Source organism: Erinaceus europaeus, chromosome 3, assembly GCF_950295315.1.
Source record: "Erinaceus europaeus chromosome 3, mEriEur2.1, whole genome shotgun sequence".
NCBI lineage: Eukaryota > Metazoa > Chordata > Mammalia > Eulipotyphla > Erinaceidae > Erinaceus > Erinaceus europaeus.
In genome coordinates, this window is record NC_080164.1 from 119,371,656 (window position 1) to 119,396,809 (window position 25,154).

The 25,154-nt window shown below is 36.3% G+C and overlaps 1 protein-coding gene across 1 annotated transcript in view; it reads right to left on the reverse strand.

Moving 5' to 3' along the window:
• The window catches only part of LOC103119999 (transmembrane protease serine 11C-like), a 72,007-nt gene that overhangs the window by 34,292 nt on the left and 12,561 nt on the right, over positions 1 to 25,154 (reverse strand). The window contains exons 2-5 of the mRNA XM_007530348.1: positions 24,075 to 24,193; positions 17,875 to 17,993; positions 11,827 to 11,894; positions 6,037 to 6,200 (exon numbers count right to left, since the gene is read on the reverse strand). Of these exons, the coding sequence (XP_007530410.1) occupies positions 6,037 to 6,200; positions 11,827 to 11,894; positions 17,875 to 17,993; positions 24,075 to 24,193 (470 nt within the window). The remainder of the gene's footprint in view (positions 1 to 6,036; positions 6,201 to 11,826; positions 11,895 to 17,874; positions 17,994 to 24,074; positions 24,194 to 25,154) is intronic.

Below are 25,154 nucleotides of genomic sequence, written 5' to 3' on the forward strand. Positions count from 1 at the left end.
TTATCTTTATTGACATGTTTTATTACCAAAATTTTATACAGTCTTGGTCATTAGTAATTCCTTTGAAATAAGTCTTTATAAATGGGTAGATTTGAGACTTTTTCTGACACAGAGTTTAGAGTTGATGAAGAAAACATTAATCTCTCACTGAATAATATCCTCCATAATTTTGATTTTGCTAGTACCTATAAGGTAGTAGCGTTGTTATTTTTCATGAAATTCAGAAGTGAGTAGAAAATAGAACTACATATTATGCTCATGGATCTTAAAATTGAAAGCACTAACTCTGTTCGTTCTACCTCTGTGGGTAGCAGTGTTTTCTACAAGACATGTGTGCCAGAGTTGCCATCAGGCCTCCTCAAAAGAGATTCTGGGAGAGCATTAAGTTGGAGCAAACACTTTATTAACTATATGGATTTTTTTTAATTAAAAATCTTTTTTTAAATATTTATTTATTCACTTTTTTTGCCCTTGTGGTTTTATTGTTGCAGTTATTATTGTTATAGTTATTGATGTCGTCATTGTTGGATAGGACAGAGAGGAATGGAGAGAGGAGGGGAAGACAAAGTGGGGGAGAGAAAGACAGACACCTGCAGACCTGCTTCACTGCCTGTGAAGCGACTCCCCTGCAGGTGGGGAGCCGGGGGCTGAAACCAGGATCCCTATGCTGGTCCTTGCACTTTATGCCACCTGTGCTTAACCCGCTGCACTACAACTCCCTAACTGTATGGATTTTTATACATCTGCACTAGTGCTAACTATGTATCATCTTTAGAACTGGAAATATGATCACTCATATCATTCTGTTTGGGGTGTCTCTTGTGGAACCTCGGCTGAGTAAGGTTATTTATATATTCACTTATATCCTGGTTATCAGTGATATGTTTTATATTATGGAGTTCATTAAGTCACCTAACAATTGGCTGCTATATGCTGAGTTCTGTGCCAGGCCCTGAAGATAAAGTAATAAGAAAAAAAAAAAAGAAGATTTTTACAATGGAAGACATTTAGCAATAATATAATTACCTTAGGGATTATATAACTAAGATGTGAGAAAATGTTCTGACAGAAAGGAGTAACTTCTCTGAGATCACTAGTAAAAGCATCTCACTGTGATTGGGATGGTTAGTCAACACTGCTGACAAGAGTTTAGAGGACAGTGGACTGAGACACATAGGGCTATGGGTATGTTATTGACAGAAATAGCTCTCAGGTATTCTTATTTTGCAACTTACAGACATTGGTACTAGATGGTGCTAATTGATGATAGCATTAGGTTCAATCCAACATCAATAAGTTTATAATGGGAAGACAATTTTTTTTTGTTGTTGTTGTTTGAGAAATGGCCATAAGGCACATACCTTCTTCTTCTTCTTTTTTTTAATTTTAAAAATTTATTTTCCCTTTTGTTGCCCTTGTTTTATTGTTGCTGTAGTTATTATTATTGTTATTGATGTTGTCATTGTTGGATAGGACAAAGAGAAATGGAGAGAGGAGGGGAAGAGAGAGAGGGGAGAGAAAGATAGACACCTGCAGACCTGCTTCACCACCTGTGAAGTGACTCCCCTTTAGGTGGGGAGCCGGGAGCCTGGAACCTTAGGGTGGGGCCCACTTTTCTGCATGCTGCTCTCAATTCAAATCAAATAATATTGCATCCGAGGATCGCAACCTAATCAACACAACGAGTGCCACCCCAGCATGCTTCACTTCAGACTGTGACCAGAGACTTCAGGTGTGGAATGAAAACCCTTCAGCTTCATCACTCGGGTGAGACCTTTCCTTTCATAGTATTCTCTAATTCCATTCCAGGTGTTCCACTCCCCAAAAAAGTCCCCAAACCTAGATATAGTCCAGGTCCCCTGAGATAGAGCATAGGTTCACCTGTGCCTATAAACTAGGGAAAAAATAAATACCTGAAAGCAGAAGTACACAAGAGCATGCAGGGAATACTTCCTAACACTTCATCTGCACTATTACAGTCTTTAGGTCCATGATTGTTCAACAATCTGTTTGGCTTTGTATGTTAACTCTCTTTTCAGCCACCAGGTTCTGGATGCCAGCAAGATGCTGACCAGACTTCCCTGGACAGACGACCCCATCAATGTGTCCTGGAGCTCCACTTCCTCAGAGCCCCACCCTACTAGGGAAAGAGAGAGACAGACTGGGAGTATGGATCGACCAGGACCAGTCAACACCCATGTTCAGCGGGGGAGCAATTACAGAAGCCAGACCTTCCACCCTCTGCAACCCACAACGACCCTGGATCCATACTCCCAGAGAGATAGAGAATGGGAAGGCTATCAGGGGAGGGGGTGGGATATGGAGATTGGGTTATGGGAATTGTGTGGAATTGTACCCCTCTTATTCTATGGTTTTGTTAATGTCTCCTTTCTTAAATAAATAAAATAAATAAATTAATTTTCCCTTTTGTTGCCCTTGTTTTATTGTTGCTGTAGTTATTATTATTGTTATTGATGTTGTCGTTGTTGGATAGGACAAAGAGAAATGGAGTGAGGAGGGGAAGAGAGAGAGAGGGGAGAGAAAAATAGACACCTGCAGACCTGCTTCACCATCTGTGAAGTGACTCCCCTTTAGGTGGGGGAGCCGGGAGCTCAAACCGGGATTCTTATGTGGGTCCTTGTGCTTGCTTCGCGCCATGTGCACTTAACCCACTGCGCTACCGCCCAACTCCTGGCACATCCCTTCTGATGAGAGGTGAAGAGAGAGGAGCTACTAAGCAACAGAAAGGGCTGACACTAAAGTACCATCTATCCTTAAGAGTGTCACACGCTTTACAGCCACTGATCTTTATCAAACTGTAGGGAATATTTTAATAAATAAAACTACTTAGAAATATAAGAAATCTGTAAAAGATTCCCAGAAAACTTTTTTTTTCTGGGGTCCTATATAATATTCGTAAGGTTTGGAAGAAAATTGGAAATGCAATAGTTTGCTTTTTCATTACCAGAGCACCAAAGTGCCAACAGGAACTAAACCTGAGACCAAATAGCCTCAGGCACTTAAGTCATTTTGCATAACCTTTATCTAGTTCAACTTTCATCTTAATACTATTTTTTTTCTAGAAGAATTTCCAGAGATAAATCTTTAGTGTTAAAGTATAAATTGGAGATCTGCTTTATTTCTTTATGTTAAATATTAGTACAAATAGGATAAACTGTGTGACAAGAAAAGCTTCTAAAAGAAACCATCTAGTAACAAAAGAAGTCACATTTCAATAAGATGGCTTTATAAACAAAAAATATTTTCAGGTTTTGCTTTTTGATATTCCACGCAAATGAACCATTGGCCTGAATTATTACTTTATTTATTTATTTATTTATTATTTTTTCCCTTTTGTTGCCCTTGTTGTTTATCATTGTTGTTAGTATTGTGGTTATTGCTGTCATTGTTGTTGGATAGGACAGAAAGAAATGGAGAGAGGAGGGGAAGACAGAGAGGGGGAGAGAAAGATAGACACCTGCAGACCTGCTTCACCTCCTATGAAGCAAACCCCCTGCAGGTGGGGAGCTGGCCCCAACAGGGATCTTAATGCTGGCCCATGTGCTTTGCATTGTATGTGCTTAACCAGCTGCTCCTCCACCTGCCTCCCCTGAATTATTTTTTTTTTCCATGAACAATCCTATTAACCTTTCCTGTAGGGGTAAGGATATTTTTCTGCTCTTGGTTAAATTTTGCTGTAGCAGGAAAACTCTCAGAAGGCTAGAAGTGGACTTACCCTATGACCCTGTAATTCCTCTCCTGGGGATATATCCCAAAGAACAAACATACCCAACCAAAAAAGATTTGTGTATACGTAGGTTCCTAGCAGCACAATTTGTTATTGCCAAAACCTGGAAGCCACCCAAGTGTCCAACAACAGATGAGTAGCTGAGGAAGTTGTGGGATGTGGGACATATATATATATCAGCTACTAAAAATTATCAAATGTAGGGAATATTGTAATAAATAAAACTACTGAGAAATATAAGAAATCTGTAAAAGATTCCCAGAAAATTGTTTAAATTATTAAAAATGGTGAATTCACCTTCTTTACCTCATCTTGCATGGAGCTTGAATGAATCATGTTAAGTGAGATCAGCCTGAAATAAAAGGAAGAATATGGGATAACCTCACTCATAGACAGAAGCTGAAAAATAAGAACAGAAGGGAAAGCACAAAGCAGAACTTGGACTGGGGGTGGTATATTGCACCAAAGTAAGGCTCTGGGGTGGTGGTGGGGGTTGGGAGGGTTCAGGTCCTGGAACACCATGGCAGAGGAGGGTTGAATTTTTATGTGGAAAGCTGAGAAATGTTATGTGTTGAGTAGTATGCCAGCTCCCCCTGGCTTCTGCTTAACCATATGCCTATATAGGGATTGATTTGTTCCCATTCAAAGCTTTGGTCTATTTACATAAATCACTTCTACATTTACATAAAGCACCACACTCCCTCCAGGGCATTGGTGGTTTAGTGGTAGAATTCTCACCTGCTCCATCCCCTCTCCTTGTCACACCCTGATCCTCTTCTTGTCACACCCTGATCTTCCACCAGTCACTTTTTGCTCCACCCTCTCTATGTCACATCCTGTTTCCACCCTACTTGGAGAGTATAAAAACAGCTGCTCTTCTGATTAAAGACACTTGGAAATTGCTTTCCGACTCCGAGAGTTCCAGAGTGTATCTCCTGCGTAGTGCGGCACGAGTTCCTGATCCCTCTCCCGCGCAGCAGCCTAGATCAGCTCCAGTTGAGTTCTCTCCAACCCAGAGAGCACTAGCTCGGGAAGAAGCACCCTCAGGCTATCCCGGCAGTTATGCATGTACAAACTATTGTATTTTACTGTCAACTGTAAACCATTAATTCCCCCAATAAAGAATTTTTTAAAAATGCTGTAGCAGAGAACTGATAGCCTTGTTTAGCTTTCTCTAGCATTTACTGTACTTTTTCAAGGTCTCAGAGACACTGGTAATCTTGGGAGAGGAGGGACAGTTGACTCTATAGCTCAGAGGCTGTCTTTCACAATACTGCTGGGTGGCCAAAAATAAGAGTTAGATTATACATATGAATGGAAGGAACAGGTCAGTTAAAGAACTTTCAGAAAGTAAATTTGAAGTTAAAGAGGTCAAATCCAATTCTGGAATTTTAGGAATCTGGGTTATTGAGGCATTAAGAAGCAAGGAGGCTCGATGGGGAGATAGCTTAATAGTTATGTAGATTACTTGAGGATCCATAGTCCCTGTTAACTAAACCAGGGCACTACTCTGGTAAAAGTTAGTAGGAGAGAGGGAAGGAGGGAAGGAAGGAAGGTTGGAAGGAAGGAAGGGAAGAAAGAAGGAAGGGGGGGGGAAACAATGAGGGAGAAATCATGACCTACAGATTAAGTCATAAATATGTAAGAATTAAAGGTTGTCCTGTTTTGTAAGACATGTTATTTAGGATCCTGCTTTCTCTTCTCTTCCTCTTCTCTCCTCTTTTCTTCCTCTTCCTCTTTCTCTTCTCTTCTCTTCTCTTCTCTTCTCTTTCCTTCCCTTCCCTTCTCTTCCCTCCCCACCCCTCCCCTTCCCTCCCTTCCCTACTCTTCCTTTCCCTTCCTTGCCTAATCTTCTCTTCTCATCCTTCCTCTTCCCTCCATTCCCCTCCCCTCTTTTTCCTACCTCTTCTTTCTTTTTTGATAGAGATAGATAATAGATAGATAGATAGATAGATAGATAGATAGATAGATAGATGATAGACAGACAACTACAGCACTGAAGTTTTCTTCAATGCTATTTGTGTGTGGGGGGGGTCAGACTTAAGTCAGGGTCATGCAGGGGACCCTGATTTCTTAAAAAAACACTTCGTTATCAATAAGTCTTAATGATAAGAATACAAGGATGACTATTATATAAGAAACTGGATGAACATTGACCCTGATTAACAATTACTATATGCAATGTCATTGTATATGAAATGATATTTAACAAAAGAAATGTTTTAGTCTCCACAACAAAACACCATATTCAAATGCAAAGATGAAAATCATACATGAAAACAACTTACCTGAAAATCGATATGAAGAAGAATCTATACATAAAGACCCAGTTTCACCCTGTAACTTCTGACGTAACATGTTTTCAATTCTATCCCAAAATCTTGCTGCATTATTTTTGTAACAGGATTTAAATTTAATCACAGCATGTATTATCACTTTCCCTTTGGCTCGGCTGCAAAACAAAAAACAAATAAACTCTTATTTTTGAGTCTCTATCACTCCTTAGTAGGGTCCTTCTACCTTTGCTAAGTAAAATTCCTGGAAGCTATTCCAGTTCATGTCAAGGGAGTGGTAATGATAGGCTTGGTGAATAGTAAAGAATATGAGTGAATGCAAGGAAAACCAGGCTCATACTTTAAATTCATCATACTCTATTTCACCATCCTCTGCCATACTAGAATTCTAAAGTATTCACCATACTCTAGTTTATACTCTAGATTCACCATACACCAAGTTCTTGACTACAGCAAGTTATTGGATTTCTCTATTTAACTTTCTTCATCTCTACAATGGGTATGATAACTTTATTGAGTTCCTGTAAACATCACATAAGATGATATGGATGATAAGATAAGAAAAATCTCAGAGTGCTGTGTGAAAGTTTGCAATAATGTGCCAGCTCTTAATCTGTTGAAAATCATGACTGAGCAGAAATATAAAACCTAACTTACTTTATATATTTGTAATTCTGACTTGAAGATGCAAATTCACAAACCACAGGTTTTAAAAAAGGAGCAATTGTAGTTTTCTTAACGGAATACTTCCTCATTTCTTCCTACACATTTCTCTGCATTTGTGCATTTGAAAATCAGTCGAGGTGATAGCATAATGGCCATGCAAACATATTCTCATGTCTGGATTTCCAAAGATTCAGTTCCCCATACCACAATAAGCCACAGCTGAGCAGTGCTCTGATGTAGAAGAAGGAGATGAAGAAAGAAGAAGAAGAAAGGAGGAGGAGGAGGAGGAACAGAAATCAGTTAACAGCCCCAGATCTCTGTGTGACTGAAGAAAGATCCTGAAAACTTTCATTTTAAATCTTCATAACATCCCCTAACAAAAACCAAAAAACATGGTCAAGATTCAAGATTTTCTTATAAACTTGTTTTATTTTGATTGTTTTAACAGGATAATTATAAATAAGTGCATTAGTTAATTTCTGTGTAATACTCTATTACTTTATGTTTTAAAATGCATAAACATGGACTGGGATATGATGCAATGAATAAAGCTTTGGACTCTCAAGCATGAGGTCCTGAGTACAAGCCCCAACATCTCATGTACCAACATATTGCTCTGGTCCTCTCTCTTTCCTTCCTTTACTTTCTCTCTCATTAAAGAATAAATAAATCTTTAAAAATAAGATAAAATGTGTGCACACCTGGTACTCTTCGAGTGCTACAATTCTATAATTTTTATTTATTTTATACAGTATTAAACCTCAAGTAACTATACATCAATTTATTGTGATTCTCATCTGTTTTTAGGTAGGTTCAATATTAATCTCTTATTTAGCCCTGGGACAAACCTTTTGTTTCTTCTGGAGTAGACAAAGACATATCATATAACTGTTCATTTTAAAGATTTTGTCAAATCCTTTCTTCAAATTCAAATAACAATCTAAAATTAAAATAATTCTAATCTGTGGATTCTTAATCATTTAGGGTCATATGATCTCTTTTATTGAAAAGATGAACTAAACATTATTTAAATTTTGTATTTTCTTTCTATTTACATAAAATAATATTTTATTTATGTGGCAAATGCTTTTAATTCTTTGCCACAGTTTTCCTTTCCATTTGTAAATTTTCATTTGTTAATCCAGGAAATAATCCTGGTCCCAGAGTTGTGTCAGCATACAAAAACATCAGTAGGAGAAACAGGGAAACAAAAAAACAAAGAAATAAGATATCGTATGATCTTTAAAACAGGTATATGAATAAAATAGTGAGTTGAAGTGTAGAGGTGAGAACACTAGTGGGTATCTTAGATGTCTCCAAAAGTGACTCTTTGAAATGAAGTTTTTGACCAGAGGAAATGAGAAATGTTGTAGAAATAAGGACATTAAATACACAAATGCTTACCTCAAGATGGCCTTAATATTCCCATTAATCTTTTTCTTTTCTTTTAATTTTGTTATCACTGGGATTCACCATTCTAGGAAGACTTTTGTAGATGGAGAGAGACAGAGAGAGAGAGAGAAGGAAAGATACCACAGAGCAAAAGCTTCCTCTAATGCAGAGGGTGAGGACTTGAACCCATTTTACACTATGGCAGAGCAACTGGCCAGGTGAGCTATTTTGCTGTCATTCCCTTTAATTTTATTAAGTCTGAGTGAAGCTTTTTCCTGGCTCTAGACTTTTGATATTCTTTTATTTATTTATTTTTAAGAGAACATCTACTTTGTTTTGTTTTTGTTTTTGATAGAGGGTGAGGTAAAGGGAGAGACAGAGAGATGGAGAAACACATGAAGCATTGCTTTCCACTCATGGAACTTCTGCACTGCAGGTGAGGACTGGGGGTTTGCATTCTGAGCCCCTCACATGGTACACAGGTGTACTTTATCAGGTGTGCCACCACCTGGCCCCTAGAAAACTTGGAACTGTAAAAATTTTCTCTGCTCTTTGTACCATCTCCTAAATGGTTAAAACAGCTCTTAAATCCTATACATGTTCTTTTCAAGGACTGGAAAGCCATATAATTGGACACAGATAAAAAGAGATAGCATCTAATTTCTGTTTCCATGGGAGGGGAAACTTAATTTTGGTGAATGCCATGCTCTGTCTTCAACATTCCTTCTTGTCATGAAGCTTACCATAAGCAAAATCAATAAGAAAATGCAGATACAGATTATCTTCCTCCTACCCCAGACTTTAAAATTCTATTCTCATTTATTTCAGGAGTGTGAGATTGAGTTCTGGTCTTTCTCCCCTATTGTACTAACCTTGAGTAAAGTAGCTCTTGTTTTTAATTTCAGTGCACTTTGTGTTTTGACAGACCTTAGTGGGAACCAATTTTGGCATATGTTTTTAGAAAAATAATAGCAAGTCAAAGAGATACACATTTGTGTGTGTGTGTGTGTGTGTGTGTGTGTGTGTGTGTGTGTGTGTGTGTGAGAGAGAGAGAGAGAGAGAGAGAGAGAGGGAAAGAGAGAGAGGGCAATCAAGGTCTGAGGAGCAGGGCCAGGTCAGGTATGGTTAAATAGACTAAATTATATAAATAATGTTCTCTGGACTACTGGTTAGAAGCACGGATCACTTAAAAATAAACTAATGGGAGTCGGGCGGTAGCACAGTGGTTAAGCGCACGTGGCGCGAAGAGCAAGGGCTAGCATGAGGATCCCAGTTCGAGCCCCAGCTCCCCACCTTCAGGGGAGTCACTTCACAGGCAGTGAAGCAGGTCTGCAGGTGTCTATCTTTCTCTCCCCCTCTCTGTCTTCCCCTCCTCTCTCCATTCCTCTCTGTCCTATCCAACAATGATGACAGCAATAATAACAACAATAACTACTACAACAATAAAAAAACAACAAGGGCAACAAAAAGGGAAAATAAATGTTAAAAAAAGAAGAAGATAATAAACTAACAAAATAAAATAGTTCAAGTTTTAATTTTGGAGAGGAGTAGATTCCAAAACATATTAAGTTTTTCATTTGTGCTTATTAATTATGACTTTTTCAAACATATCTAGTTCAGGTTATTGGTTCCTTCTCACTAATATACATATACATATCTTACATTTTTATTTATTGGTTTTGTGTCTATATATCTGTATGTCTATGGTCGGAGAGAGAGATAGAGAGAGAGAGGGAGAGAGAGGGGGACCAAGAGCAGACCACTGCCCTGGTATTTGCTTTGCTGGGCCACAACCTGAATTCTCTTGTATGCTTATCTTATGACCTACCAGTTTCCCCAAGCTGGATAAATATCCTCCCAGCAAAGCAATACTGTATAACTATATATATATATATATATATATATATATATATATATATATATATATTAATATTTAATTTATTTTATTTTTCAGAGAGATGCAGAGAGAGAGAAACAGAGAGAAACACCAGAGTACTGCTCAGCTCTGGCTTATGGTGGTGTAGGGGATTGAACTTGGAACTTTGGAGCCTCAGGCAATAGAGTCTCTTTGCATAACCATTATGCTATCTACCCCCACCCTGTATAACTATATTTCTATAGGAAACAGGGAGGCAAAGTTAAAGAATGAAGTTAGCTTGGTATAATACTTATGCATATGTGGTATGTTAGGGGCCCAGCCTGTTTCAGCTTCTTCTTTTTTTTTTTTTTTTAAATTTCTTTATTGGGGAATTAATGTTTTATATTCGACAGTAAATATAGTAGTTTGTACATGCATAACATTTATCAGTTTTCCATAAAAAAATACAACCCCCACTAAGTCCTCTGTCATCCTTCTTGGACTTGTATTCTCCCCACCCACCCACCCCAGAGTCTTTTACTTTGGTGAAATATGCCAATTCCAGTTCACGTTCTACTTGCGTTTTCTTTTCTGATTTTATTTTTCAACTTCTGCCTGAGAGTGAGATCATCCCATATTCATCCTTCTGTTTCTGACTTATTTCACTTAATATGAATTTTTCAAGGTCCATCCACAATCGGCTGAAAACAGTGAAATCACCGTTTTTTATAGCTGAGTAGTATTCCATTGTGTATATATACCACACTTTGCTCAGCCACTCATCTGTTGTTGGACACCTAGGTTGCTTCCAGGTTTTGGCTATTACAAATTGTGCTGCCAAGAACGTATGTGTACACAGATCTTTTGGGATGGGTGTGTTGGGTTCCTTATGATATCTCCCCAGGAGAGGAATTGCAGGATTATAGGGTAGGTCCATTTCTAGCCTTCTGAGAGTTCTCCAGACTATTCTCCACAGAGGTTGGACCAATTGACATTCCCACCAGCAGTGCAGGAGGGTTTCTTTGACCCCACAACCTCTCCATCATATTCTTATCAAGTGAAAATGTGGGCCCAGAGAGACTAGATCTTTTGACTTCCTAACATATTCTAAAAACTCTGTTTTTATGTGAAATTTCCCAACTTTTACATTCAGTCAGCAACTTTAAACTAGGTTTTACTCACTAGATACTAGTTGTCCCTTTTTAGTCAGATATCCTACCTAGGGTGGTTCTCTTATCTGACCCATATAACTTTTATATTGGATTTATCTCTTGATTTTAGATTTACTTAATTTTTTTATTATTTCTTTTCCCTTTTGTTTCCCTTGTTTTTTAAAAATTGTTGTTGTATTATTATTGTTGTTGATGATGTCGTCGTTGTTGGATAGGACAGAGAGAAATGGAGAGAGGAGGGGAAGACAGAGAGGGGGAGAGAAAGAAAGACACCTGCAGACCTGCTTCATTTCCTGTATAGCGACCCCCTTTCGGGTGGGGAGTCGGGGGAGGGGGCGGCTAGAACCCAGATCCTTAAGCTCTTCCTTGAGTTTAACCATGTGCCATGTGCGCTTAACCCGCTGCACTACTGCCTGACTCTAGATTTACTTTTTCAAGTTGTGTCCTCAACTGAAAACAAATTTACTTAACTTTTACCTGATACAGTTGGCTAGAATTCTTGGTTTCGGTTCATTAATTTCCTAATGAACTTCAAATGTCTACTTTTGCATTTGAAAAAGCTAGTGGTTATTGAACCTCCATATTCAGATTTCTGTCAGCCTTTAAATGTGTGTTAAGCAGAGGAATTTTGTTGACTACCACTTATAAAAACAAAGAATAAAGTTTTTTACTTTCTTTTCAGACGATTTTACATACCTTACTTGTACAATATGAGATTTGACATACTGTCTTCGAAGTTTGGAGCCGTGAAATGTTTCATTTATCTGTTAAAATGTAAAATTGATTATGACTTATGTTTTCTTTTTAAAAAATAACTTCTTGTGAAGTTGTTCAAGTTCTCTTAACAACCAAATTATTTTCATCTTGATTTTGACCATATCCCAGCAATTAATTTCTTAATATCATTAAATACATAATGTTAAAATGTCCCCAGATCATGAACCATTTTTTTGTGGAATTGTACCCCTCTTATCCTATAGTCTTCCAATATTTCCATTTTATAATTAAAAAAAAAACACCTGTCCTTTAAAAGAAAAAAAGATGCAAGCCGTATTAAAATGTCTTGTTGAAAATCATCTTTATAGTGACTCAATGCACTTATATAATACCTTCAAGTCTATAATTTATGTGTACAGTAGTGGCATTTCTATGATTATTTTTTCACACACAAAATAGTTTTCTAGTAGTATCATCACAGAAAGTGAATTCAAAGAGCTAACTGAAAGTGTTTATTTTCCACATTTAGCATTTTTATTGAATGTCAGTACCATAAAGCTTGACAGAAATGTCTCCAGAAGAGGGATGTTTTATTTTATTATTATTATTTTGTTCTTTTTAAAAATATTTATTTATTTATTTATTCTCTTTTTTTGCCCTTGTTTTATTGTTGCAGTTATTATTGGTGTTGTTACTGATGTCGTCATTGTTGGATAGGACAGAGAGAAATGGAGAGAGGAGGGGAAGACAGAGAGGGGGGAGAGAAAGACAGACACCTGCAGACCTGCTTTACCGCTTGCGAAGCGACTCCCCTGCAGGTGGGGAGCCGGGGCTAGAACCGGGACCCTTATGCCGGTCCTTGCGCTTTGTGCCACCTGAGCTTAACCCACTGCGCTACCACCCGACTCCCTATTTTATTATTATTATTATCTTACTTTAACAGTTTATTTGATATCTGGATATTCTGCTGTGATATGCAGAAATTTTTCCCGAGAAATTATACTGAAGAGTTATTATTTTTTCTTTTGCTCCTGGTCTCATTCTAGTGGGTAATTTTCCATAATATGACCTTGATAGAGCACCAGATATCAAATTGCACGTCACACAGAAATTTTTAGCAAAGAGAGAAGTTAAAAAAGAAGTGACTCATTATTATAGAGGCAAAGGATTTTAATACCTATTTTCCTTTTGCAACCAAAATCGATAGCTGCTCAATGATGACTACTTAAAAATCTTCAGAATGAAATCAGTTGTGTAGCATATCTATTTTAATAAAACAGGTGGTGTAGAGCCACATTTCTGATAAGGCCTTATCTCTAAACTGAAATGTAACTAACCTTATATTACTATTTCCTTTTCTAAAGATTGTTTTCCTCTAATGTTCTAAATTCATTCATTCCCTTTTAGATTGTGTTTACCTTCCTAAACATCATTGCACATCTTACGTTATACCCAAGTCTGCCATTTTTAGAGTAATTAGTAAATTTCACTTTAAGGTATTCATAAGAGTTGCAAGGTAAGATAATATAATTCTTATTTTTAAGACAATCAGATTTTTAGCAAACTGCAGGAAGTAAATTCTCTGGTAATTGACCAATGCCAGAGGTTGAAGCTTAGGATAAACAGATTGGGATTTTGAGCAGGAATTCAGAACTGTTTTAACAATTCAGATTCTTTTCATAAATGAAGAAGAAGAATACTGGAAATTCAAATGGAAGTCAAAATGTTATAGTAGGGGGGTTGGGCAGTAGCGCAACAGGTTAAGCGCACGTGGGGCGAAGCGTTAAGGACCAGCGCAAGGATTCGGTTCCAGCCCCGTGCTCCGAGCCACCTGCAGGGGAGTCGCTTCACAGGCAGTGAAGCAGGTCTTCAGGTGTCTATCTTTCTCTCCCCCTGCCTGTCTTCCCTCCTCTCTCCATTTCTTTCTGTCCTAACAACGACATCGAGAACAACAACAATAATAACTATAACAACAATAAAAAACAAGGGCAACAAAAGGGAAAATAAATAAATAAAATATATTAAAAAATGTTACAGTAGGTAGTAGTGGAGATAGTCTCAAGATGGAAGAGCCCATGTAGCAACATGAAGTGGAAGCTAAGATGGAGAGTAAGGTTGTGACAACCCTGCATTGAGAAAGTCTATTGGTGTTATATTCCTAGCACCACATGGTTACATTGTGTTTGACATATCTGGCAATTCTCTCAACATTTCAGACTTTCATAATATTATTATTTGTTACGTTAGTCTGTAATTACTGATTCTAAGGTTTATATTACAATTACTTTGTATACTAGGAACAGTGCCCACTTAAGTTGGTCAATTTAATTAGTGTTGTGTGCATCTTGTTTACTCCATTAATCAGCTGTTTTCCCCAACTCTCTCAGGCCTTGTTTCTTGAGACACAGCAATATTGAAATTAGACCAGTTAATAACCTTATAATGGCCTCTCTGTGTTCAAGTAAGAAGAAGAGCTATACATTTCTCACTTCACATGGAAAGCTATAAATGAGTACACTTAATGAGGAAGATATGTGGAAAGCCAAGGTAGATCAGGATATCTATATCTATATCTATATCTATCTATATATATATTTACCAGATAGTTGGCTGGGTTGTAAATGCAAAGAAAAAGTTCCTAAAGGAAATTAAAATTACCACTCCATTGACACATAATTAATAAAGTGAAACATATTCCTGATAGAGACAAAGTTAGTGCTCTGGCTAGAGATGGCTTCAGTATACAACATTTTCAAATTACATTATTTTTAGTTAGGTATGCTAGACATATGTCACTGTAAACCTAATAAAGTATAATGTAATCATAATGTTTGCGTATAGTTGCAAACCTGACTCACTTTGCCATGCTGTATGTATGTTTGTATGTATGTATGTATGTGCTATATATCTGAATAGGTAGTATCGTAAGGTCCGGGATATACATTTTATATACAATGGATTATCTCTTGAAAATTTTCAGACTAAAGTAGGTGTCAGAAAGATCAACTGAAACAGTAATATTACACATGAGAGAAAATAATCCACAAAGTAACTAGAGTCACTTTTCTGAAGATATTTAGATGTATACTTAATAAATTTATAATGTATTATTTGATAGTGTTACTTAATGTATTATTTTATGATGCTAACATAAACAATTCAGAAAATGTAATTTGCTCTCTCAAATCAGCTCACCTATATCCAGAAGACCTTGCTGTGTTGTTATGTAATCAAACTATACAGTATGTCATAAAGTATTAAAAGATGATGCATTATGGATGGAGAAGATAGCACAATGGTTATGCAAAAGACTTTCAAGCATGCCTGAGGCCCTGAAGTCACAAGTTCAGCTCCTCACATCTCCTTAAGGCAGAGCTGAGCAGTACTTCAGTAAGAAAGGAAAGAAAGATGATGTCTTGTTACAGGTAGGGAAAAACTATTTATACATTATAAATCTTCTAAAAGTTGATGCAAAGGAGCTAATATATATTTGCTATCTTTGTATTCACAACTATGAAGGGGCAGTTGAATCTATGGCCCAGTCTTCATTTTACTATAGTTTCCATGGCTGGCAGTTATGCCTGCAGACTTAGTGATTATCTAGTAAAAAAATATTTGAAAGGATTTCTTTTTGGCAAACACACGAAGGGAAGCCACCCCTCCATAGCCCTGAGAGGAACGGGAAGACCCGGCAGAGTCCAGAGAGAATGCGGGGACGTGAGGTCGGTCCAGTCTGGTAGGAGCCTCTGGGCAAGGTCTCAGTCCAGGGGTAAGTTCATGTCCACGGGGGAAGCGGCCAGGATGCCCTCCCAGCCCTGGTGGGCCTGGATCCAGGGTGCAAAGCTGTGCTCATGCTCCACTCTGAGTCCCGAGAGGGTGCCTTTCACGTGGGCTACACGCCGGCTTATCTCCATGGCCAATGCCAGGCGGGCCAGGGACTCCAGGGCGGGCAGCGGGGGCCTTGGGCACTGCAAGGTGGACTGTGTGTGGCTGGGCCCGGGCTGCCCTCCCAGCTGGACTAGTAATTGTTTTTGCAACCCTTGTTTTCCAACTGTACTAAAGACAAAGTCCTACATCAGTTTTTGTAAGTTTTGTTTGTGTTATTGAAAACATGAAAATAGTTCTGTAATGCTGGTGCCTTTTCTGAAACCTGTATTCAAAGCTCAGTTCCTCCTCTTACAGTGACCAAGGCAAATGACTTGAAATTATGTTCTTAATCCTGATGAATTCAAGAGATGGTCTGTTATTTGATAGACTAAAAAGGGGCATATGCAAAAAGATACATATGTACATACCACGTTTTTCTTATCTCAGTGGAAAAATTGTCATTTGATAAATACTGTGGTTACATAGTGACCAATGACAATTTGGTAAGTGCTTTGATGTAGGAGCTAGTCTGCTTTATGTAAATAAGATTAAGTACTTAACATAGATAAAATATTTTGATCATCTATAGTACAATGGATTTATTTGTGAAAACTAGATACAATTTGGTGAGATATTTTGGGATGTTTTACTACCAATATGAAGTTGATGAAATATGTTTGAGATCTTATAATGTATCATTAGTAGTAAAATAGGATCTCTATCTTTAGAGTTAATCATGAGACTTATTTAATAGAAATCAGAAGAATAAAAATAGGTTGGTGGCATAATAATGAGTAGAGAAAGTTAATGAATGATTCACAGTTTTCTTTGTACATACTATTGCCATCAGTTTGGTACTTTCAAATGTGAACTTAGTGATATTATAATACATGGAGCGTTACTGCATTAAATAAAAACAGATAGGCATATAAGAGCAAGCACTTTTAGGTATACAAAATTTAAAAAGTATGAGAAATATTTGGTGATTTTTTAATTTTGTTTTGCTGTGTTTTTTAATAAAGATGAATTAGAAACTGGAAATGAAGAACGCTAAAGAGACATGAGCACAATGTTAGAACTATTTCCTGGTTATCAAGAGAACATGATGATGATGAGACTAACAGTGTTAGAACATTCCTTTGTGTAGTAAATGTAGACTAATTTATCCAAATAAATTGATCTGAGTTTATGGAATGCTGGTGGCTTATGCTATGGGCATATTTGGAGTTACCTTAAAGTAATATATTAGCTTTCATATAAACTGATGTTTTTTCTTTTTTATTATATTTCCTAACTTTGTTTTAAATAATTTACTAGTGATTTAATATTGATTTACAAAATTATGAGATAACACAGGTATAATTCCTTATCATTCCCACCACCAGAGTTCTGTGTCCCCGTTCTCTCCACTGGAAACTGCAGTTCTCTCAAGGTCACAGGTGTGGGGTTGACTATTATTTCTATAACTGTCTATATTTTTATATATTTGGGAGTCTGGGCAGTGATGCACCCAGTTAAGTGCACATAGTTCTAAGCACAAGGACCCGTGCAAGGATCTAGTTTGTGCCTTGCTCCCCATCTGTATGGGGGGTGATTCACAAGTGGTAAAGCAGGTCTGCAGGTATCTCTCTTTCTCTCCCCCTCTTTCTCTTCCCCTCCTATCTCAATTTTGCTTTGTCCTATCCAAAATAACAACAGAAGAAACAATAATAACAGAACAGCAACAGCAATAACAGTGGAGAAAAGATGGCCACCAGGAGCAGCGGATTCACAGTGCATACAGCCAAGGAGGGGTCACTTTATTATAGCCAGAACTTATAGCCAGGTAAGGGTTAACTGAAAATAGAGCATACTTTAAAATAAGTATTAAAAAAATTCACTCTGCATTCAAGAGTTCAAGGATTTTCTTTATTTTTGACGATGTGTTCTCTCCTATAGTATTTTTAGGTGTTTTTGAAATGCATGCTTATGCTTATATTTTTCTTTCTCTATACTTTTTTTTCTAAAAAAAAAACCTGACTACCCTAATCTACAACTAATGTAGTGGCAAGAAATATGTGAAATTTTCAATAATTTTATCTTGGAAGATAGTTTCTAGAATTCTGACATTTCTAGCATCATAATATTTAAAAAATACAATAAATAAAAAGTTCCACTTACCAATGACACTACTTTTTCATTTAGGTCCATATATTCTTGTGAATAATATTTTTCAAACTTGCTGTTATAGTCAATGTTTGTTACTTTAAAACTGATGTGATAGTAGAAAGGTCTCTTCCCTGAGAGGAGAAAGAAAAATGAATTTTTCCCTTGTTATTTGTGTGATTAACTTAATTATTAAGGATGTAAATAATACACTCTGATTAAAGTCAGAGTGTATTAAAAATCTTAATAGTTGTGAAGCTTAGTGACTGATAAAGTAGCTTTAACAGAAGTATGGTGGTTAATTTTAAATTTACTCAGGAATATAGTCAGAATTTTTCATGGAAAATTTCAACATATCACCGTTCATATTTGGGAAATCCAGAGACTGGTACAGTATTATAAGAGGAAATTATACTAAAGCATAGATAATTCTGTTAATCTTTGTGATCATCTCAGGCTACATTTGGGAAATTCAGAGAAGGCCTAGGGTTTTTGTTTGTTTGTTTTTTCTTTTAAAAGTATCTATTGGATACAGGCAGCCAGAAATCAAGAGAGGAAGAGAGACAAGACACCTGCAGCCCTGCTTCACTACTTGTGAAGTTTTCTCCCTGTAGATTCGGGACTAGGGGCTGAAACCTGGGTCCTTGTGCACTGTAACATGTAACTCAGCCAGGTGTGCAACCATCTGGCTCCCTGAATTAAACATTTTAGAATGACCTAGGACTAGATCCAATAGGTAGAGGACTGAACTCCCAGGAGGCTTACATTTTATTATTTCTGAAGTACATAGGGAATGGAAATGAACAAAGGAGAAGCTAGAATGGGGCAAGATTTAAGTACTGAAAATTAAGTAAATCAAAAGGAAACTAAACCAACAACCTTAGGAAAGTTAAGCAAACTAAAAGATCAGTGTTATAGTATACTATTTTATTACTTAAAACACAATAGATTAAAGATATCTATTTATTTTATCTTAATGAGAGAGAGCTAGTACTAAAAAAGTATAGAGATACCAGAGCACTTCTCAGCTCTGATGTATTATGGTGCTGGGGATTAAGTTTGGGAGCTCAGATCCTGGGGCATGAAAGTCTTTTACAGAAGCATTATTCTAGCTCAAAATAAAATAGATTTAGGGAGTCGGGCTGTAGCGCAACGGGTTAAGCGCAGGTGGCGCAAAGCACAAGGACCGGCATAAGGATCCCAGTTCGAACCCCAGCTCCCCACCTGCAGGGGAGTCGCTTCACAGGCGGTGAAGCAGATCTGCAGGTGTCTATCTTTCTCTCCTCCTCTCTCCATTTCTCTCTGTCCTATCCAACAACGACAACAACAATAACTACAACAATAAAGCAACAAGGACAACAAAAGGGAATAAATAAATAAAATAAATATTTAAAAAAATAAAATAGATTTTATATTATATATATGGCAGTAATATCTCTTTTAGTTAATTATATATATGAAACCAACTTGAGATGCTACCTTGGGCCAGTGAGATTGACTCACACCAAAAATGAATAACAAATATTGTTATGGATTGGAGGAAAAGAAGTTCTTTTACACTGTTGGTGAGTATGTAAATTGGTGGAATAATGGGGGCAAATAGTATTGTGTTTTGTCAAGAAGTTGAAAAGAAAATTACCATTAGACCCAGTAATCCCATCTCTGGGTATCTACCTATGAAATAAAAAATAGGTGCATAACTCAGGTTTGAGTAAGCCCTCATCTCATTGAAGGAGAAGCTTCAGTGCTGTAGTTTTTCACATTCTCTGCCTCTCTACCTCTCAAATAAATAAATAAAAATAAAAATAAATAGATAAAAGAAAGCATCAGCTTGAAAAACTGTAACCATCTGAATGCTTATTGCAGCTATTTTTACATAGTCAAAATGCAATTATGTGTAAAGCAATCATCCAACTACTTATCAAGTTGAATTTGTGTATTGTTTTAGAATTTTTGTTTTTCACCTGAATTGGAGTTGGTGTATTGCACCAAAGTAAAAGACTCTGGGGTGGGTGAGGGGGAGAGTACAGGTCCAAAAAGGATGACAGAGGACCTAGTGGGGGTTGTATTGTTGTATTGAGAACTGAGAAATGTTATGCATATACAAACGATTGTATTTACTGTCGAATGTAAAACATTAATACCCCATTAAATAAATAAAAAGAATCTTTGTTTTTCTCTGATAATTTTCAAAATATCACTTCTCTTACAGTGTTAGGTAAATAGAAAACAACATTGTCATTATTTAGGATTGGGTAAAGTAGAAAAAGGTAGATATGCTGTAGTGAAACTGTGCGTTATGCTTTGGTTTGCTAGCTTTCCTTGTTTAATTTAATTACTGTTTCAAGTTTAAGAGTGACTATTGTGCAGTGATGGCTACTGGCTCCAGGCTTGGAGTGTGGAGTGGTGAACTAGATCACCTTAAAATTATCCTGAAATTTCCATTCAAAAGAGGAGCATCATAATGCTACTTTTAAATGAAACCAACAAATCTTAGATATAATATATAAAATTTGGTTGACTGAAGTTTTGTTTATTAGTGACTGATGTGCAGATTCTTCAAGTGATCGTTTGACATAAATAATTTTTTAGATTATCCATAACTATTGTCTGTAAGATAAAAAGTAATTTAGTGACTTTTTGAAAAGACAAGGATTTGCATCTGAAATGAATGTGATGTTATAGCTTAATAAAAGTAATAAAAAGAAAAAGGAAATAAGATCTAGGACTTCAGAAGCTCTATTAAAGTTTTTGCACAGTCTCAGGAAGTTCTATTCTTGTTCCTACAGAATTACCATGACTTGAGAAAATTAGCCTTGTTAAGAAAGATTATTATCCTGATGTAGAAGTACTTAATTTTGGATGATTTTCATCTTCCCACAAGCTCTTATAAGACTATAGCTTATAATTTCTAAGAAATGGCTATTACTATGTCTAATTCCAACAGTGAAAACTTACTATGTATTCCTATCAAGATCATTATTTCATGAGTGGTTTCTTCTAGGATCTCTAAAATTATCTGCCTAGAATTATGCGCATGAACAAATATGTACATGTCTAGGTAATAGATAGCTGGTAATAGATAGCTGGTTTTTCAAGCATGTACATTCTTTTTTAAAAAATTTCTTTATTGGGGAATTAATGTTGTATATTCAACAGTAAATATAATAGTTTGTACATTCAAGCATGTAAATTCTAATGTAGCATTAAACAATTTTGTTTGTAGGTGTTTTTCCTAGTTTTTAGTAATAAAAATTTCTCTGGTCACTATAAATCATGAAAATTGATCTCAATTCAGCAATTAAAATGCCCAGTTGTATTTAATAATCAACATTTGAACTTGACTTAAAGTTTCTCCCTGTCAAACTCTTTACTTACCCAGCCCTGCTATTCCTCATTTTCCATTTCATTTATAGGGCTTGGATAATGCTCGGCCTTTCCTTGTATAGTTGAGAATTTGGCATCTAACCTTTAGTTTCTAGGAACATAATATTTATTTCAAAACTCTCTTTACTCTAGGTTTTCCTGAACTCTGTATTTCTCTTTCCATTCATTGATGGGTAAATCTTAACCACAGTGCCTTTATATGTACAAATAAAACTATTCAGGTTTGAATATTTAGACAGCTGGAAACAAATCTGGCTTACTTAATCTGAAATGTGATTTCCCTTCCAGATGGCCTCTTGTACAGGACCCAAGATCATGGGCTTTCTTTTGGGGGTGGAGTGCCCTAAGGATTTCAGTTGTCCTAGCTACAGAAGGATGACATCTTTTCTTCTCTCTTCTCACATAACACTAAAATTCTTGTCCTATTTTTTTTGGATATTCCAGCTCAGTGTGTTCCCAAATTGTCAAGGGGTTTTCTAGGGTCATGTTAGTCTCTTTCAAATTACTCATTTCTTGATAAAAAAGGGAAAACATAAGGGGAAAAAAAAGGAAAATTATATATATATATGGAAAACATCATCTACTTTTAATATACTGGAATGGTTATAGTGTATGAGAAAGTGGGGCTCATATTTTCCCAGAGATGACCACTTTAAATATATTTTTATCCCCTCTTGGACATTTGTACACTCTTGATGGAAGACAGTGAGTTATGTGTCTATGTCTGGAATAAGCACCTTTTATTCAAAGGTTTATGGGCATATGCTATGACTATGTCTTTTGTTATGACAGTGGTAGTAGCTAGCATTATCATCTACCTAGTAATCATGTTCACACAAAACCCTGCCTGTAAAAGGGTGTGTATGAAAGATGAAGCAGTGATGGCATTTAGCTTTTGGTGGTGGTGGTGAGGGGATGGCTTCTTTACCTCACTGTGTAAGAATTTACTTTTCCAAGTGAAAATTGTTTCCCCCTTAACAACTAGGTGGGTGCTTATTCAACTAAATGAATATAGTCTCTTTTCTACATGTATTTTATAAGTAAATACTACAGTTTTAAATATCTGTTCCCAGTCTCCTAAATCTTGAATTATATAGAATGAAGATATGTTTTCAGCAGATGATTCCAGGGAAAATATTTATAAACATACCAAGCATTATTATTTTTAGTCCCAACAAACAATGGTCTCTATTCATATATGTATTATCAATTTTCTCTTTCTCTCACTTCTTTTTTTTTCATTCTGTTTTTATTTTGATTTATATTATTCTATTTTATTGCTTCTGGGGCTTCACTGCCCTAGACTGATTTCCTTCTTCCTTCCTTCCTTTTTTTTTAAATTAAGATTGAAAGAATAAGACAAGAAAGGCAAAAAGAGAGAGTATTGGTAATACAGCACTGAAACTTCCTTCAATGTGGTGGGGATCCAGCAAAAAACCTGGGTAGTGTACATGGTAAAGCAGTGGACTAAGTGAGCTATTTTGCAAACACTACAAAATTTCAAACCCAGAGACATATATTTAATTAAAGATAAAATCAGAGACATTACTAAATTTACAGTTACTTGTCTGTCTTTATTGCTTTAGTCAACAAATTATGCCTTTTGGGAATGTAGAGTTTTTTTCCCTTATAAAAAAGCTATCATCAAAAAAAAAGCTATCATCCTTAAGAAAGTTAAGATTTTGTAAACCATTAATTCCAAATTAAAAACAAAAGGAGAAACAGAAGGAGGAGGAGGAGGAAGAGGAGAAGAAAATGAAGAAATTTAAGCGTGTTAAAAAGAACTGCTTTTAGGAGAATGCAAAGACTTGATTCCTGGGTTTGAGGATCTCATTTTTTCCTATTTTATGCAAGATCCATAGAAAATTTTATAGTAACTGTCATTTTTATTTCACTCTTCAATGATAGTAAACAACTGGTTTTAGAGACAGTTTAGCTAGAACACATTTTATAGCAAAAAATAAAGGTTTAGAAATAGAAAATATAACTTAGAATCCCAGACTCTATGTTTTTTTAAAGATGTATTTATTAATGAAACAGAGAGGGGAGAGAGAGAAAGAGAGAGAGAGAGAGATCCAAAGCTTCACTCTGGCATATGTGCTGGACATTGAACTCAAGGTCTCCTGCTTGCAAGTCCATTGTCCTAACCTCTGCACAACTTCCTGTGGCAGTGCTGAGGATTAAAATGGGAACCTTGGAGCATCAGGCATGAAAGTCTCTGCAGAACCGCTATGCTATCTCCTCAGCCACTTATAATATATGTATTTATTAACACAAGAGCAAACCACAGAGTGTCACTCAGTCACATGAGATGCTGGGGATCAACCTCAGGACCTCGTGATTTTAAATTCAGGCTGATCTTCATGCATTTTTTCCTTGCCTTTAATTAATGCCTTCTTTTACCTCTTTCATTGGGGAGGTGTTATTAGTTAACAGTACAGTTGTTGAAACATGAGTAAAATTTCTCATTTTATCATGATAGGTGTCTGCAAAACACCCTCATTCCTAACTTTGTGAAATCATTATTTTTTTAGAAATATATAAGATTACAAGGGTAAGGACTTTGACCATTTTATTCATTAGTGCATTCCCTATACCTACATATTTATCAACAATTAAAGAACAGTACACTAATATCTGGGTTTAGAATGCTTTAAACCAAAGCTTATTTAAGAGCAAAATCAGCAATAAACGTTATTCACCATAAACATTCTGTCAAATCATGTTTCTGATTTTTCTCCTCCACTTTCAAATTTCCCATTTTTCCTTATGATATAACCAACAATTCTGTTTTATTGTAAAGGCAGACATAATGTGTACTTACTTACCATTAGTGGCAAAATAAATAACAAGTCCAATGATTATTGCAGCAAGCATCACTATTAAGATACCTAGGGTAATTTTTCCACACCTTGTGAGTTCTATTTTTGTGCTTGATTCTGTTCTTCTGTATAAAAAAGACAGGAAAGCAGTTTTTTAATATAAGCAAGATAAAGGATTTTCCAAAGTAAATATGAACTTGATATTAACTAATTTGATGTTATTTTCCAATGACTCTGATTTCATTGAATTACTGAGTTTGGAGGATAATAAACAGAATCAGTGAATATAACATTTGGCCTATTTACTTTTCAGATATATGAAACAAAAGGGTAGTAGTAAATAAAAATTTCATCAGAATTTACTTACTGATATTCTACTGTAAGTTAAGCACAGTGGGAGGAACAAAGGTCTTTTTCCTTATAGAGCTTATATTTTACTGAGAGGATATAGGCAGCAAATAATAAACATAACTAAGAAATACAAATGCATACTTGGTAATCATACAGTCAGTGGTGTAGTAAACATGTAAAGAACATCAGAGATATAGACAGGAGTGTGAGCTGGTGATGGTTGTGGGATGCAATATTTAAATAGATTGGCCAGAAGGGATATTGAGACAAACTAATTTGCCTGAAATATTGGACCAAGATGGCACCTTGAAGACAAACCCAGATTTGACAGGACGATACAAATGTGGTGAAGGCCTTAAATTTATAGTCCTAGTGATGCCTACTGGACTGAGAATTAAAAAAAAAAAAGGATAACAACAAATTTAGAGAAATAAGGAAATATTTAGGAAAATTGCTAGCAGTGATAAAAGGAATAAATAGTGACTAAGCTAAAGTGCTTATCTATACATGCACATGAACACACACACACACACACACATACACACACACACACACACACACACACACACACACACATACACACATACACACCTAGTAAAGAAGAACCTGCAAGAGGACAGACACCAAAGATTGAAGTGAAGAGCAAAAAGTTGAAGCTAAAAAAACCATTTACCCCACCTTCCCACTTCCCCAAAATACAGCCCCCCAAAAGCACTAAAATAAATGAGGATAACA